Source organism: Heterodontus francisci, chromosome 3 (assembly GCF_036365525.1).
Source record: "Heterodontus francisci isolate sHetFra1 chromosome 3, sHetFra1.hap1, whole genome shotgun sequence".
Lineage (NCBI taxonomy): Eukaryota > Metazoa > Chordata > Chondrichthyes > Heterodontiformes > Heterodontidae > Heterodontus > Heterodontus francisci.
In genome coordinates, this window is record NC_090373.1 from 179,452,586 (window position 1) to 179,470,108 (window position 17,523).

Sequence of the window (17,523 nt, forward strand, 5' to 3'; positions counted from 1 at the left end):
TTGTACATCTCCGATTTTCATTGTTCTACCATTGGCAGCCATGCCATCAGCTGCTGGGGTCCTAAGCTCTGGATTTCCTTCTCTAAACTTCTTTACCTACACCCCTCTCTCTTGGCACTGGAAACGGTACAGTGAATGTTCACTAAATTGGTCCCTGGGATGAGAGGATTGTCCTACGATGAGAAGCTGAATAAATTGGGCCTTTAATCTCTGGAGTTTAGAAGAATGAAAAGGGATCTCATTAAAACATGTAAGATTTTGAAGGGGCTGGATAGGGTAGACGCTGAGAGATTGTTTCTGCTGGTCGGGGAATCTAAAACACGAGGGCACAGTCTCAGGATAAGGGCCAATCATTTAGGACTGAGATGATAAGAAATTACTTCGCTGAAAGGGTTGTGAATCTTTGGAATTCTCTACTCCAGAGGGCTGCAGATGCTCCATCGTTGAATACATTTGAGGCTGAAATAGACAGATCTTTGGTCTCTCATGGAATCAAGGGATATGCCGAGTGGGCAGGGAAATGGAGTTGAAGCCTAAGATCATCCATGATTGTATGGAATGGCGAAGCAGGCTTGATGGGCCATATGGTCTACTCCTGCTCCTATTTCTTGTGTTCTTGCATTCTTCCTTTTCGATATTCCTCGAAAACTACATCTTTGATCAAGCTTTTGTCACCTGTCCTAATGTTTTCTTCTTTGGCTCGGTGTCAATGTTAATCTGATTACGCTCTTGTGAAGCGCCTTGCGATGTTTTACCTCATCACTATCCAGCTACGACTGTGGCAAAGTGAATGTGTGTGGATGTTGGGTGAGGGCAGGACGGGGCTCTGCTGTTACGCTCTTCCAGATCAACTAGCCTGTCTACACTCAATGTCCAGTTTCCCAAGTGAATACCAATTGGAGGACTGCCACTTGCCATGGAATCCTTCACCATCCACATCCAGGGGGTCATCATTGACCAGAAACTGAACCGAACCAGCCATGCAAATGGCGTGGCTACGACAGCAGGTCAATGGTTGGGTATTGTGCAGTGAGTAAGTCACCTGCTGACTCCCCAAAACTGCTCCGCCATCGACAAGGCACAAGTTAGGAGTGTGATGCAATACTCTCCATTGCCTGGATAGGTGCAGTTTCAATAACACCCAAAAGGCTCGACACTATCCAGGGCAAAGCAAGGCACTTAATCAGAACCCCATCCACTGTTGTGATATTGCTTTAACTGTTTTAATAAAAGTTAACATACTACTGAATATGTAAATAGTTTAGTGATACATCATCACGGGAAGTGATGCAAGCTAACATGTAATATAGGAGTTGAAGTAATGTCAGTCAGCAGGTAGCACATATATTGAAGAGCTCTGCTGCAAGTCTGTTCTTCTTTAATAATGAACCCTTCGTTCAATTTACCAATCCTTCTCATCAAGGCTGCATTTTGTTTTCCCACCACCAGGAGCAGCAGTGGTTGTGGAAAAAGGCCGGTGCCCCACTCGGGAGCTGCTCCATGGCAGACACTTAACATACTGACGGCAGCTGTTCTCCCCAATCAAGTGGCGGGGGAGGTAATGGCTACGCCATTCATGGATCACCTGATGCCGGAACAGATGCTGGCACCATTTTTAAAAGGCTACCAGCCCTGCAAATAGTTCAAAATGATGCAGAATTGACCGCATCCATCCAGACACTAAATAACGCAGAATTAACCCCTTCCCCCTCCATACACTAAATAATGCAGAGTTAACCCCTTCCCCCTCCATACACTAAATAATGCAGAGTTAACCCCTTCCCCCTCCATACACTAAATAATGCAGAGTTAACCCCTTCCCCCTCCATACACTAAATAATGCAGAGTTAACCCCTTCCCCCTCCATACACTAAATAACGCAGAATTAACCCCTTCCCCCTCCATACACTAAATAATGCAGAATTAACCCCTTCCCCCTCCATACACTAAATAATGCAGTTAACCCCTTCCCCACCATACACTAAATAACGCAGAAATAGCCCCTTCCCCACCATACACAAAATAATGCAGAGTTAACCCCTTCCCCCTCCATACACTAAATAACGCAGAGTTAACCCCTTCCCCCACCATACACTAAATAATGCAGAGTTAACACCTTCCCCACCAAACACTAAATAATGCAGAGTTAACCCCTTCCCCTGCCATACAATAAATAATGCAGAGTTAACCCCTTCCCCACCAAACACTAAATAATGCAGAGTTAACCCCTTCCCCCACCATACACTAAATAATGTAGAGTTAACCCCTTCCCTTGCCATACAATAAATAATGCAGAGTTAACCCCTTCCCCTGCCATACAATAAATAATGCAGAGTTAACCCCTTCCCCTGCCATACACTAAATAATGCAGAGTTAACCCATTCCCCCACCATCCACTAAATAAGGCATAGTTACCCCATTCCCCCACCATACACTAAAAAATGCAGAGTTAACTCCTTCCCCACCATACAATAAATAATGCAGAGTTAACCCCTTCCCCGCCATACAATAAATAATGCAGATTTAACCCCTTCCCCTGCCATACAATAAATAATGCAGAGTTAACCCCTTCCCCACCATACAATAAATAATGCAGAGTTAACCCCTTCCCCCACCATACACTAAATAATGCAGAGTTAACCCCTTCCCCTACCATACATTAAATAATGCAAAATTAACCCCTTCCCCACGATACAATAAATAATGCAGTTAACCCCTTCCCCTACCATACATTAAATAATGCAGAGTTAACCCCTTCCCCCACCATACACTAAATAATGCAGAGTTAACCCCTTCCCCCACCATACACTAAATAATGTAGAGTTAACCCCTTCCCCCACCATACACTAAATAATGCAGAGTTAACCCCTTCCCCCACCATACACTAAATAATGCAGAGTTAACCCCTTCGCCCACCATACAATAAATAATGCAGAGTTAACCATTTCCCCACCACACACTAAATAATGCAGAGTTAACCCCTTCCCCCACCATACACTAAATAATGCAGAGTTAACCCCTTCCCCCACCATACACTAAATAATGCAGAGTTAACCCCTTCCCCCACCATACACTAAATAATGCAGTGTTCACCCCTTCCCCACCATACACTAAATAATGCAGAGTTAACCCCTTCCCCCACCATACACTAAATAATGCAGAGTTAACCCCTTCCCACACCATACACTAAATAATGCAGAGTTAACACCTTCCCCCACCATACACTAAATAATGCAGAGTTAACCCCTTCCCCCACCATACACTAAATAATGCAGAGTTAACCCCTTCCCCCACCATACACTAAATAATGCAGAGTTAACACCTTCCCCCACCATACACGAAATGATGCAGAGTTAACCCCTTCCCCCACCATACAATAAATAATGCAGAGTTAACCCCATCCCCCACAATACACGAAATGATGCAGAGTTAAATCCTTCCCCACCATACAATAAATAAGGCAGAGTTAACCCCTTCCCCCACCATACAATAAATAATGCAGAGTTAACCCCTTCCCCCACCATACACGAAATGATGCAGAGTTAACCCCTTCCCCCACCATACATGAAATGATGCAGAGTTAAATCCTTCCCCACCATACAATAAATGATGCAGAGTTAACCCCTTCCCCCACCATACACAAAATGATGCAGTTAAATCCTTCCCCACCATACACTAAATAATGCAGAGTTAAATCCTTCCCCCACCATACACTAAATAATGCAGAGTTAACCCCTTCCCCTCCATACCATAAATAATGCAGAGTTCACCCCTTTCCCCGCCATACACTAAATAATGCAGAGTTAAATCCTTCCCCACCATACAATAAATAATGCAGAGTTAACCCCTTCCCCCACCATACACTAAATAATGCAGAGTTAACCCCTTCCCCTCCATACACTAAATAATGCAGAGTTCACCCCTTTCCCCACCATACACAAAATAATGCAGAGTTCACCCCTTCCCCCACCATACACTAAATAATGCAGAGTTAACCCCTTCCCCCACCATACACGAAATGATGCAGAGTTAACCCCTTCCCCCACCATACAATAAATAATGCAGAGTTAACCCCTTCCCCACCATACAATAAATAATGCAGAGTTAACCCCTTCCCCCACCATACACGAAATGATGCAGAGTTAACCCCTTCCCCCACCATACAATAAATAATGCAGAGTTAACCCCATCCCCCACAATACACGAAATGATGCAGAGTTAAATCCTTCCCCACCATACAATAAATAAGGCAGAGTTAACCCCTTCCCCCACCATACAATAAATAATGCAGAGTTAACCCCTTCCCCCACCATACACGAAATGATGCAGAGTTAACCCCTTCCCCCACCATACATGAAATGATGCAGAGTTAAATCCTTCCCCACCATACAATAAATGATGCAGAGTTAACCCCTTCCCCCACCATACACAAAATGATGCAGTTAAATCCTTCCCCACCATACAATAAATAAGGCAGAGTTAACCCCTTCCCCCACCATACAATAAATAAGGCAGAGTTAACCCCTTCCCCCACCATACAATAAATAATGCAGAGTTAACCCCTTCCCCCACCATACACGAAATGATGCAGAGTTAAACCCTTCCCCACCATACAATAAATAATGCAGAGTTAACCCCTTCCTCCACCATACCCGAAATGATGCAGAGTTAACCCCTTCCCCCACCATACACTAAATAATGCAGAGTTAACCCCTTCCCCACCCACACTGGATAATGTTTAGTTTAGTTTAGTTTAGAGATACAGCACTGAAACAGGCCCTTCCGCCCACCGAGTCTGTGCCGACCATCAACCACCCATTTATAATAATCCTACACTAATTCCATATTCCTACCACATCCCCACCTGACCCTATATTTCCCTACCTATACTAGGGGCAATTTATAATGGCCAATTTACCTATCGACCTGCAAGTCTTTGGCATGTGGGAGGAAACCGGAGCACCCGGAGGAAACCCACGCAGACACAAGGAGAACTTGCAAACTCCACACAGGCAGTACCCAGAATTGAACCCGGGTCGCTGGAGCTGTGAGGCTGCAGTGCTAACCACTGCGCCACTGTGCCGCCTAACCCCCTACCCCACCATACACTAAATAATGCAGAGTTAACCCCTTCCCCCTCCATACATTAAATAATGTAGAGTTGACCCCAGCCCCCACTATACATTAAATAATGCAGAATATAAGCTTTTCCCTCCATGCTCTAAATAATGCAGCGTTAACCCCTTCCTCTGCATACACTAAATAGTGCAGATTTGACCCCTTCACCACCTCGATGGTATCAGTTTCTGCTGGACAGGAAAGTGTAGGCGTGTGCGTGCTGCACGACATGCTCAAGATTAGGAACTGAAGGTAAGATCACGAGGACTTAAATTTAAATTTATGCTGAGATTTATTTTAAATATATAATGTAGGATCACATCGCAGAGCGGCGAATGTGCCTCTACATTGCTTCACCGGCACCAGGAAGATCAGGCCCAGCAATCCCGTGTTAGGCTCTATGGTGATCGCTGCCACTCTGATTCGCTGGTCCCTCCCACCCATCCCACCACAAAACCTGATGTCGGGCTGGAACAAAATCCTGCCCATTGCGTTTGGCATGTTTGCTTGAGAACCAATAACACAACATCCAGCACCTTAAACCCTGACCCCCTCTACTACCTGCATACCGTGGCTGCACTGTGTACTGACTACAGGATGTACTGCAGCAACTTAGCAAGGCTTCTACAGCAGTACCTCCCAAGCGTATGATCATCAAAGCCTGGAAAGATAAGCATGACAGCCAAGGCTGTTCCCTTATAAAACTGAGTAACACTTACAACGAGTTCTGCAAACCTGGCGTTGAGTTCATCGGCAGGTGGGATTGGTAGGGGGAATTCCAGAAGCTGTAGTGGCACGCTGCTGTCCTTGAAGGTGATCTCTGGGTGATCGCTGCTCTGGAAGCAACAAAGAAATCCCAATACATGCCTGTTCCGCTTCCGTGGCGCCATGGTCACCGTCTGTCGTGCTAGCTATAGCTCATGATCTGTAAGAGAATAGAAAAACAGAAGTGGTGAATAAACATCATGCACTGGGCCATGTCTGCAACCTACAATTGTCTCAACGGTATTCCTAAGAGAAGAAAATGTTGGCTTGGCTGCATATGCCTATACAATGGTTATAGAACATAGAACATAGAACATAGAACATTACAGCGCAGTACAGGCCCTTCGGCCCTCGATGTTGCGCCGACCTGTGAAACCATCTGACCTAAACTATTCCATTTTCATCCATATGTCTATCCAATGACCACTTAAATGCCCTTAAAGTTGGCGAGTCTACTACTGTTGCAGGCAGGGCGTTCCACGCCCCTACTACTCTCCGAGTAAAGAAACTACCTCTGACAGCTGTCCTATATCTATCACCCCTCAACTTAAAGCTATGTCCCCTTGTGTTTGCCATCACCATCCGAGGAAAAAGACTCTCACTATCCACCCTATCTAACCCTCTGATTATCTTATATGTCTCTATTAAGTCACCTCTCCTCCTCCTTCTCTCTAACGAAAACAACCTCAAGTCCCTCAGCCTTTCCTCGTAAGACCTTCTGTAGAGGGAGCTTTACTCTGTATCTTATGTAATTGGACCATTGATCCAGAGAACATGAGTTCAAATTCCACTCTAGTAGTTTAAGAATTTTAATTCTCCTTTAAAAATCTGGAAATAGAAATAACAGTATCAGTAAAAGTGGCCATAAATATATTGCATTTTCATAAAAGCCCAAATGGTTCACTAATGTCCCTGAGGGAACAAAATCTGCTGTCCTTACCTAGTCTGGTCTATATGTGACTCCAGTGCCAAACCACTATGGTTGACTGACTCTGAAGTGATGAAACAAGCCACTCAGTTTTATCAAACCGAATGCAATGGTGTAAAACGGTTCACCACTACCTTCTCAGGGCAACTAGGGATAGGCAAAAAAATGGCAGCCTTGCCTGTGAAGCCCACATCCTTGGAACGCACATATTAAAAAATAATATCACCCTTCAAGGTTAAAGAGAAGGAACAATAAAGGTCACATTCCAAATTCCCATCTCTACAGGAGTTTCTGTATTTTACAGGAAATGTGTCCTGTAAGGAGATAAATGGAAAGCAAGCCTGTGAGAACATGGTACAGCCTATAAAAGAGCGTGTGAATATGCGAGAGAAGATGGCAAGGGAAAGCTGTCATATGATTGTCTTTAAGAGTGATGTCCCTTTAAGATCTTAGTATGCTGATGAGCCAAGTACCAGGACACAGTCATGTGACTCAAAGCCAGAGACACTCTGCAACTCTCACATCCAGAGTAAGGCTCTGTAAATAGTAACTCTGTACTGTATAATAGTTTAGCTGTAATAAACCTGTTTGAGATCTTCAACTGGATTCCACACATTTCATTTATGTTGCATCAGACATAAAGAACTCTTCACAAAAGCAAGAGGAAGTGAAAAAAAAATACAGCCGCACAGTGGTTGTGTTACTACACTAGTAATTCCAAGGCCTAGACTAATCCAAAAGACATGAATTCAAATCCCACTGGTATCAGTGACAATGGCTGGGATTTTATCTGGATGACGGGGTTCTCAGTCACCGGCTAAACTACTAGCGAGAGACCCACATCGCCTCCTCTGGGAAAGGCCCACTGCATTACACAGCACGGTGGGAGTGGAGAGAGAAAGGAGCATGGCGGGAGCTGAAAGAAAGAGAGAGGAACACTGCAGGAGTGGAGAGAGAGAGAGAGAGAGAGGAGAACAGCAGGAGCGGAGAGAGAGAGAGCACGGCGGGAGCGGAGAGGGAGAGAGGAGCACAGTGGGAGTGGAGAGAGAGGAGCATGGCGGGAGCTGAGAAAGAGAGAGTATGCGGGAGCTGAGAGACAGAGAGATGAGCACAGCGTGAGCGGAGAGAGAGAGAGCACGGCGGGAGCGGAGAGAGAGAGAGAGGAGCAGAGCGGGAATGGAGAGAGAGAGAGGAGCACAGTGGGAGTCGAGAGAGAGGAGCATGGCGGGAGCTGAGAGACAGAGAGATGAGCACAGCGTGAGCGGAGACAGAGAGGAGCACAGTGGGAGCAGAGAGAGTGAGCACGGCGGGAGCTGAGAGAGAGAGCATGGTGGGAGCTGAGAGAGAGAGGAGCACAGCAGGAGTGGAGAGAGAGAGCACAGCGGGAGCTGAGAGAGAGAGCACAGCGGGAACTGAGAGAGAGAAGAACACAGCGGGAGTGGAGAGAGAGGAGCACGGCGGGAGCTGAGAGAGAGAGTACAGCGGGAGCTGAGAGAGAGAGGAGCACAGCGGGAGTGGAGAGAGAGAGGAGCACGGCGGGAGCTGAGAGAGAGAGGAGCACGGCGGGAGCTGAGAGAGAGAGCACAGTGGGAGCTGAGAGAGAGAGTACAGCGGGAGCTGAGAGAGAGAGGAGCATGATGGGAGCTGAGAGAGAGAGCACAGCGCGAGCTGAGAGAGAGGAGCACAGCAAGAGTGGAGAGAGGAGTATGGCGGGAGTGGAGAGAGAGGAGCACAGCGGGAGTGGAGAGAGGAGCACGGCGGGAGTGGAGAGAGAGAGAGCACGGCGGGAGCTGAGAGAGAGAGCACAGCGGGAGCTGAGAGAGAGAGGAGCATGGCGGGAGCTGAGAGAGAGAGAGAGCACAGCGGGAGCTGAGAGAAAGGAGCACAGCAAGAGTGGAGAGAAGAGTATGGCGGGAGTGGAGAGAGAGGAGCACAGCGGGAGTGGAGAGAGGAGCACGGCGGGAGTGGAGAGAGAGCATGGCGGGAGTGGAAAGAGAGCACGGCGGGAGTGGAGAGAGAGAGAGCACAGCGGGAGCTGAGAGAGAGAGCACAGCGCGAGCTGAGAGAGAGGAGCACAGCAAGAGTGGAGAGAGGAGTATGGCGGGAGTGGAGAGAGAGGAGCACGGCGGGAGTGGAGAGAGGAGCACGGCGGGAGTGGAGAGAGAGAGAGCACGGCGGGAGTGGAGAGAGAGAGAGCACGGCGGGAGCTGAGAGGAGCACAGTGGGAGTGGAGAGAGAAGTGAGGCAGGAGCGGAGCAGGGAAAAAGTGATATCAGAGTGATGTCACAATCAACAGAGAGAGCAGGGAAACAGAGAGTCGCCAGTCAGTATACAGGTCAGCTTTTAATTTAATTTAATTTAAATCAAACATAGCATCAAACATCACAGGCAAGCAGGTAAATGATTGATTTGGGAAGAAGCTCCCTGTTTGGTGAGTATCTGGTAAGTGACTAAGGTATATTCTAATCAAAACATTTAAAATAGTAAAGGAACTCGTGGTAAGCTTAATAAAATATCTAAAAAAAGGAACCTAAAATAAATAATTGAATAAAATAATTAAGTAGTTATTTCAAACACATTAAGGATGGCAAGACAGGTGATGTGTCACGGCTGCAGCATGTGGGAGCTCCTGGATGCCAGTGTTTGCGGCTCGAAGAGCTTCAGCTCAGAGTCATTGAACTGCAGTCCGAGCTGCAGACACTGTGACATATCAGGGAAGGGGAAGGGGAATGTACCTGGACATTTTGTACCAGGAGGCGGTCACACCCCTTAGGACAGGGTCTTCTAATTTGGTCAGTGGTCAGGGATAGGAGAGTGTGGCTGCAGCTGAGGCAGGTAAGGGGACCCAGAGGGCAGGAGTGCAGGAGCCTCAGCCTTTACGATTGTCCAACAGGTTCAAGGTTCTTTCAGCTTTTTTGGATGAGAGTGGGGACTGTAGGGTGGATGAGCAACCTGACCATGCACCATGGTATAGGAAGCCATTCAAGTGAAGGGAGAAAAAAGGAATGTAGTGGTAGTAGGGGACAGTATAGTTAGGGGGATTGATACTGTTCTCTGCAGCAAAGAGCGAGAGTCCACACGGCTGTATTGTCTACCCAGTGCCAGGGTTCGGGACATCTGCTCAGGGCTGGAGAGGAACTTATAGTGGAAGGGGAGGATCTAGTCATGATCCATGTAGGTACCAACGAAATAGGCAGGACAAGGAAAGAGGTTCTGCATAATCAGTATGAGGAGCTAGGCGCCAAATTAAGAAGCAAAACCTCAAAGGTAATAATCTCCGGATTATTACCTGAGCCACATGCAAATTGGCATAGGGCAAACAAGATTGGAGAAATTAATGCGTAGTGTGGTAGAAGTGGGTTCCGGTTCGTGGGGCACTGGCACCAGTACTGGGGAAAGTGGTGGCTGTACCTTTGCAGCGGTCTACACCTGAACTGGGCTGGGGCTGGTGTACTAGCAAGCAGCAGAGCTAGGGAAGCAGAGAGGGTTTTAAACTGAATAGTGGGGGCAAGGGATCAAATTTGGTAAGATATGGTAAATCAAGGAGTAGAGACAAGGCAAGGGAGAAAGGTATTAATATGGGAAATGATAAACAGAATGTAACAGGAAGGGACAGAGCAAACAAATCTAAGAGTAAATCAACAGATACGGCTAGAGCTTACAAAAATAATAAAAGGACAAAACTAAAGGCTCTGTATCTGAATGCATGTAGCATTCAAAATAAAACAGATGAACTGAGAGCACAAATAGAAATAAATAAGTATGATCTGATAGCTATTACAGAGACATGGCTGCAGGACGACATAGATTGGGACCTGAATATTGAAGGGTACATGGCATTTAAGAAGGACAGGAAGCTAAGAAAATGTGGAGGGGTAGCTCTGTTAATTAATGATGGTATTAGCGCAATAGAGAGGGAATGACCTAAGCTCAAGAGACTACAATGTAGAAGCAGATTGGGTAGAGATGAGAAATCATAAAGGCAAGAAGTCACTTGTGGGAGTGGTGTACAGGCCACCTAACATTAAACACATTGTAGGACGGGGTATAAAGGAAGAAATAATGGCAGCTTGTCAGAAAGGTACAGCTATAATTATGGGCAATTTTAACTTACTTATAGACTTGAAAAATCAGATGGGCAGAGGTAGCCTAGACAATGAGTACATAGAATGTTTTTGGGATAATTTCTTGGATCAATACATTCTGGAGCCAACCAGAGAACAGGCTATACTAGACTGGTATTGTGCAATGAGATAGGATGAATTAATTACCTCATAGTTAAGGTGCCCCTAGATAGCAGCGATCATAAGGTGATTGAATTTTACATTCAGTTTGAGGGAGAGAAAAGTGAATCCAAGACTAGTATTTGAAACTTAAATAAGGGCAATTATGAGGGCATGAAAGCAGAGATAGCTAAAGTAAATTGGCAAATCAGGTTAAGGGATATGTCAATAGAGATGCAGTGGCAGACATTTAAGGGGATACACAGAATAGATACATTTCATCGAGAATGAAAAATTCCAAGGGTGGAACCCACCATCCGTGGTTGACTAAAACAGTTAAAGATAGTATCAAACTTAAAGAAAAAGCATATAATTGTGCAAAGATGGGTGGCAGGTCAGAAGATTGGACAGAATATAAAAAATAGCAAAGAATGACTAAAAGATTGATAAGGAAGGTAAAATTAGAGTACGAGAGAAAGCTAGCTAGAAATAGAAAGACAGATAGCAAGAGTTTCTATAGCTATTTAAAAAAGAAAAGAGTTAACAAAGTGAATGTTGGTCCTATAAAAAGTAAATCTGGGGAATTAATAATAGATAATAAGGAGATGGCAGATGAATTGAACAGATATTTTGCATCGATCTTCACTATTGAGGATACAAGTAACATCCCAGTATTAGCTGTAAGTCAGGAAATGGAAGGGAGGGAGAAATTCAAGAAAATTACAATCACCAGGGAAGTGGTACTGAATAAATAGTTGGAGCTGCGGGCTGACAAGTCCCTGCGTCCTGATGGACTTCATCCTAGGGTGTTAAAAGAAGTGGTTAGTGAGATACTTGATGTGTTAGTTTTAATTTTCCAAAATTCCCTAGATTCGGGGAAGGTTCTGTTAGATTGGAAAATAGTGAATGTAACCCCTTTATTCAAAAAGAGAGGGAGGCAGAAAGTAGGAAACTAAAGGCAAGTTAGCTTAACATCAGTCTGAGGGAAAATGTTAGAAGTTATTATTAAAAATGTTATAGCAGGGCATTTAGAAAAATTCAAGGTAATCAGGCAGAGTCAACATGGCTTTGTGAAAGGGAAATCATATTTAACCAATTTATTGGAGTTCTTTGAGGGAGTTACATGTGCTGTGGAAAAAGGGGAACCAGTGGATGTATTGTACTTAGATTTCCAGAAGGCATTTGATAAGGTGCCACATCAAATGTTATTGCAGGAAATAAAAGCTCATGGTGTAGGGGGTAACATATTGGCGTGGATAGAAGATTGGCTAGCTAGCAGGAAACAGAGAGTAGGCATAAATGGGTCATTTTCTGTTTGGCAAGATGTAATGAGTGGTGTGCCACAGGGATCTGTGCTGGGGCCTCAACTTTTTCCAATTTATATAAATGACTTAGATGAAGGGACCAAAAGTATGGTTGCTAAATTTGCTGATGACACAAAGATAGGTAGGAAAGTAAGTTGTGAAGAGGATATAAGGGGGCTACAAAGTGATATAGATAGGTTAAGTATGTGGGCAAAGACCTGGCAAATGGAGTATAATATGGGAAAGTGCGAAATTGCCCATTTTGGCAGGAAGAATAAAAAAGAAGCATATTATCTAAATGGTGAGAGACGCAGAGGGATCTGGGTTTCCTAGTGCATGAATTGCAAAAGGTTAGTATGCAGGTACAGGCATGTAATTAGGAAAGCTAATAGAAAGTTATCGTTTATCGCAAAGGGAATTGAATACAAAAGTAGGGAGGTTATGCTTCAGCTATACAGGGCACTGGTGAGACCACATCTAGAGTACTCTGTACAGTATTGGTCTCCTTATTTAAGGAAGGATGTAAATGCATTGGAGGCAATACAGAGAAGGTTTACTAGACTAATACCTGGAATGGGTGGGCTGTCTTACAAGGAAGGATTGGACAGGCTAGGCTTCTTTCTGCTGGAATTTCAAAGAGTAAGAGGTGAAACATATAAGATCCTGACGGGTCTTGACAGAGTGGATATGGAAAGGATATTTCCCCTTGTGGGCGAATCTAGAACTAGGGGTCACTGTTTAAAAATAAGGGGTCACCCATTTAAGATGAGGAGAAATGTTTTCTCTCTGAGGGTTGTGTGTCTTTGGAATTCTCTTCCTCAAAAGGCAGTGGAAGCAGAATCTTTTAATATTTTTAAGGCAGAGGTAGACTGATTTTTAATAAGCAAGTGGGTGGAAGGTTATTGAGGGTAGGGGGAAATGTAGAGTAATCGATTCAGCCATGAACTTATTGAATGGCAGACCAGGCTCGAAGGGCTGAGTGTCTTACCCCTGCTCCTAATTCGTAGGTCCGTACGTTCGTATGTTCATACATGCCAATTAGGTACTTAAAGGACAGCAGCGGGCCTTCCCCAGGTTTAAGGACCCTGACAACAGAACTCCCGCCTGCTGAGAGCTGCAAGCCAATCAAAGGCTGGCACGACACTGCAGAGGCAGTGGCTGCTGCTCTGGAGGTGCTCACTGGAGGTGCTGGACCCAGGTCACAGGTGAGTTAAGGCTGGAGGGGTTTTGTGGGGTGGGGACCACGGTGGAGGGGACTGCAGGGGGATCAGCAGCAAGGGCAGGAGGATGGCTGTCAGCAGTCCCCCCCCCCTCCCCTATTCGCAATGCCAGGTCCCGTGATCAGGTACTAAGTGCCTTTTAACAAGGGACCCCCCACCCCACCCCACCCCCAGAACTGGAGGCAGCAAGCAACCCACAAGGTTTGTGCAGCGTGCTCCTCGTGTGCCAACAAACCCACCCACCGCTGGGCTAATACTGGCAATGTGGGATGAGGCCCTTAATTTGGCATTAATTGAGTCATTTACCATAGTACCATTGAACCATAGAAAAGTTACAGCATAGAAGGAAGCCATTCGGCCCATCGGGTCCATGCTGGCTCTCCGCTGAGCAATCTAGTCCCACTCCCTCACTCAATCCCCGTAACCCTGAAAGTTTGTTTCCTTCAAATGCCTATTCAATTTCCTTTTGAAATGATTGTCTTTGCTTCCACCACCGTCATGGTCATTACCACTTGCTGCATAAAAAGGTTCTTCCTCACATTCCCCCTGCATCTCTCACCCAAAGCCTTCACTCTGTGTCCCCCTACTCCTTCTACCATCAGTTAATGGGAACAGTTTTTCCTTATCTAACTTATCTAATCCTGTCATAATCTTGTACACCTCCAACAAATCTCTTCTCAATCCCCTTTGCTCCATGGAGAAATTAGGAAACACTCCTCCACTCAAAAGCTGGTAGAAGTTTGGAACTCTCTTCTGCAAATGGCAAATGATGCTGGATCAATTGTTAATTTTATATCTAAATTGAAAGATGTTTGTTAAGCAAAGGTATTAAGGGATATGGGGCAAAAGCGGGTATATGGAGTTCGGTCACAGTTCAACCATGATCTTACTGAATGGCAGAATAGGCTTGAGGGGCTAAACGGCCTCTCCAGTTCCAATGTTCCTACCACTATGGTTGAACAAAAGGCAAGACATGGTGGTTAGGTGGTAGCAAGCATGGGCTTGAAAGGACTGCAGGTTGGAGGTGGAAATAGATTTCTGTTAGGTAAGGGGTATGAAGAGATAAACAGCAAAGTGGGTAAATTGAGTTCAGATGTGGATCAGCCACGATCTATTTTAATAGAAGAGCATGATTGAGGGACTGAATGGCCTCCTCCTGTCCTAATGTTCCCATGAAAATAAAAAACTACGGTACATGAGGAGCTCAACAGGGCATTGGTTTGGTTGTGGACCGGGTTTTAAGTTAATATTCAAATAACCCTTCCTCACTCAGTGCCTTAAAGCGAAAGGGACTCGTATGATAACTGTTCTATAAACATTTGACAGTTTGAAATTGAAAAAGAATATCAAAAACAACTGCTGAAATGATGGTGAAATGGTAAATCACTCGCAGACTAGTAATAGTGAAAATATAATCATGGATATCAGAGGTACAATTCCAACTACTATCCCTCTCTCATCTCCCTTTATAACACACACACACACACACAAAGTTGCTAAGGAACCAGATGGTCACACTTCAGGTTTTCCAATAAGCTCTTCTAATCATCCAAAGTAACCGGGTGAGATAGTGCTGCTCGAATTCTGCCAAGGGATTACTACAGCTGTCTCACACTGCTAAGCAAAGGGACATCACTCATTCTTTCAAAAGGGAGTATCTTGTTGTCTGGGTAGGAGCGTTTGCACAGAACAACCAGGCCCCAGTGGAAGATCTGGATTTTCAGGTAGGAGCAGCATTGCACAGAATTACACGACATGTTTCCTTGTCAGTGTAACTTCAAGCTCTGTCCTAACCCCAGCTTGCGCATACTAAATGTATTTGAGGGTGGTGTGACGCTGCAGTACAGAAACAAAGGCAGCCCAGTAGCACTGAAGCGCTGCTCCAACAATAGATAAAGCTGAATCTGTCTTCTTGCTTACAGCTGAAACAAAACCCCCATTGGTGTAGTCAAAGGCTGCCAGGAACTGTCCAGCGCCAAACAGCAAAGGCCGACACATCTCACAGCTGAACTACACAAACAGTAGCTATGGTGCTGGTGGAGATAGGGGGAGGGAAGAACAATAATTTCACAAAAGGCTTATTTTGTTCTTGTTAACCCACATGATTGAAAAGAGTTTGTGTCATCCATTGGTGTGTGACAGACCACCATCTAGTTATCAGTGGGAAGTTTCCTACTTACACTGTTGGACAGCACTGGTTACTGAGTTGTCAGACTTTGATGCCACAGAGCCTAGTAATTCCCAGTCTTCCCTCACCCTTTAACCAGCTATTGTCACTAAATGTCATCTAAGATCCAAATAATCTCCATAAGCAAGAATCCAGTCGGTTCCTCTAACCTTGTACCTTATCATGGATTCTAACCAACTCATTTATAAGAGAAGATTGTCCGCTTGAGTTCTCCAAGCTCAGGAGAATTTACAGTTCCAGTCCGGTATTTCCATGTCCCGTGTCAGCCATCTTTATAGTCCTCTCTCAGTGACATTTTCAGCTAATTTTAATGCAGAATTCAGGATTTTCTTTTAATGTCGAGGGTTTAAAGCAAACCAAGCTTCAGAACCTAGCCTGCTAAGAGGCGACACTCCAATTTGCAAAGAGGAACTAAGTCTCCCTGGATTACCCCATGTTCCTGGCAGGCTGGAAAGACAGAGAAAATAAAATGATGGATTTTTTAAAACCTGAGCTAAGTGCAAAGCATTTGATCCTTCAGCAATAGCTGTGCGCTATTGTCTAGTGTCTCTTTGGCAGGATTCTCATCGAATAGAAGTGATTGTGTGAGTGCTTTGCCCCCTATCTCATCTATCAGCAGAAGCTCAAATCCAGCTTCTTTCCATTTACTGTACTATTTCAAAGAAAAAAAACCTTCTGAATGCAGACAGCGCAGTGTGATGAAGGAATTTCCAGGTGATGTGACTACATTGGAAATATTTCCTCAATGTAGCTCCGAGTGCGTCATAGCTCTCTCAGCACTGCGTCCCATGGCAACGTGTTTCACTAAGGATACTGCATCCACCAACAACTACTCATTTGTGGAGGCTTTTTATTCATTTTTTGCAAGACTCCATCAGAATTGCGAACTGCCTATTCAGGAAGGCACAGACTAACTAGTCACAAGATATTAAGCAGTAAGATCAAGAGTTGGTGAATGCTCGTTGATTTGAGGTTTGCTAGCTCTGAAGATTGGAACACTCTTTCCACTTTCTGGCGCCCAGAGCTGGATCTTTGGTCCCCAACGGGGCGGGGATCGGAGGTGAGTGGAAGGTAAAAATAGCCCCACCAGCCAGCTTGCAGGTCTGCGGCTCCATCCCACTCTCGGGTCATTTTTGCCAAGGCGGCGGGATCAGGGGCTGACAGGGCTACCTGCCCACTTGTGGTAGCTAGCCAACCAGGCTCATTAAGAGCCACTTACGGCCAATTAAAGGAGGCCAACTGGGATTTTCCTGTTGGCCTCCAGGTTCTCGAGAGAGTGTGTCCATCTTGAAGTCCCCTCTCTCTTAGTTACCTTCCATTGCATTATGCTGCTCCTTTCAAGCTGGAAGGCCTCTAATTGGTCCTTAGTTGGACGGCAACCCGCCCTCTGGCCATTTATTGATCACCCCAGGGAAAATCGCAGGAGAGTGACTGTTTCCCCCAGTGGGTGGGTTCGGCACCTGGAAACAATCTTGACCTCTGTTTATCACCCCCACAGGAAATTCCGGCCAGCAACGTGAACACCTTCCTGTGATACTTCTTGCAAGATATTACAAGGCATCCCCTCATCTTCAGTGGCATCAGCCACTCACATAAGCAGCAGGATTGCAACAATAGAGATTGAAATTGTAACCATTTAACTTGAAGTAATGTACCAGATTTATCTTTTCATTGTTATTTATTATCACCAACCACCCCCCATCCCCCTCACCGCCCATCATTTATACTGGGGGGAGAGGGAGGGGGGTTAAAGTTCATTCCCCCCACTGTGTATGAG

At 45.3% G+C, this 17,523-nt stretch overlaps 1 protein-coding gene across 5 annotated transcripts in view; it reads right to left on the reverse strand.

Annotated features, from left to right (window-relative positions):
* The window catches only part of daam2 (dishevelled associated activator of morphogenesis 2), a 391,719-nt gene that overhangs the window by 233,646 nt on the left and 140,550 nt on the right, over positions 1-17,523 (reverse strand). For all 5 annotated transcript variants that reach the window (XM_068027781.1, XM_068027780.1, XM_068027792.1 and 2 more), the window contains one exon: positions 5,838-6,043. In XM_068027781.1, coding sequence (XP_067883882.1) covers positions 5,838-6,008 — 171 coding nt within the window. In that variant the 5' untranslated portion in view covers positions 6,009-6,043. The remainder of the gene's footprint in view (positions 1-5,837; positions 6,044-17,523) is intronic.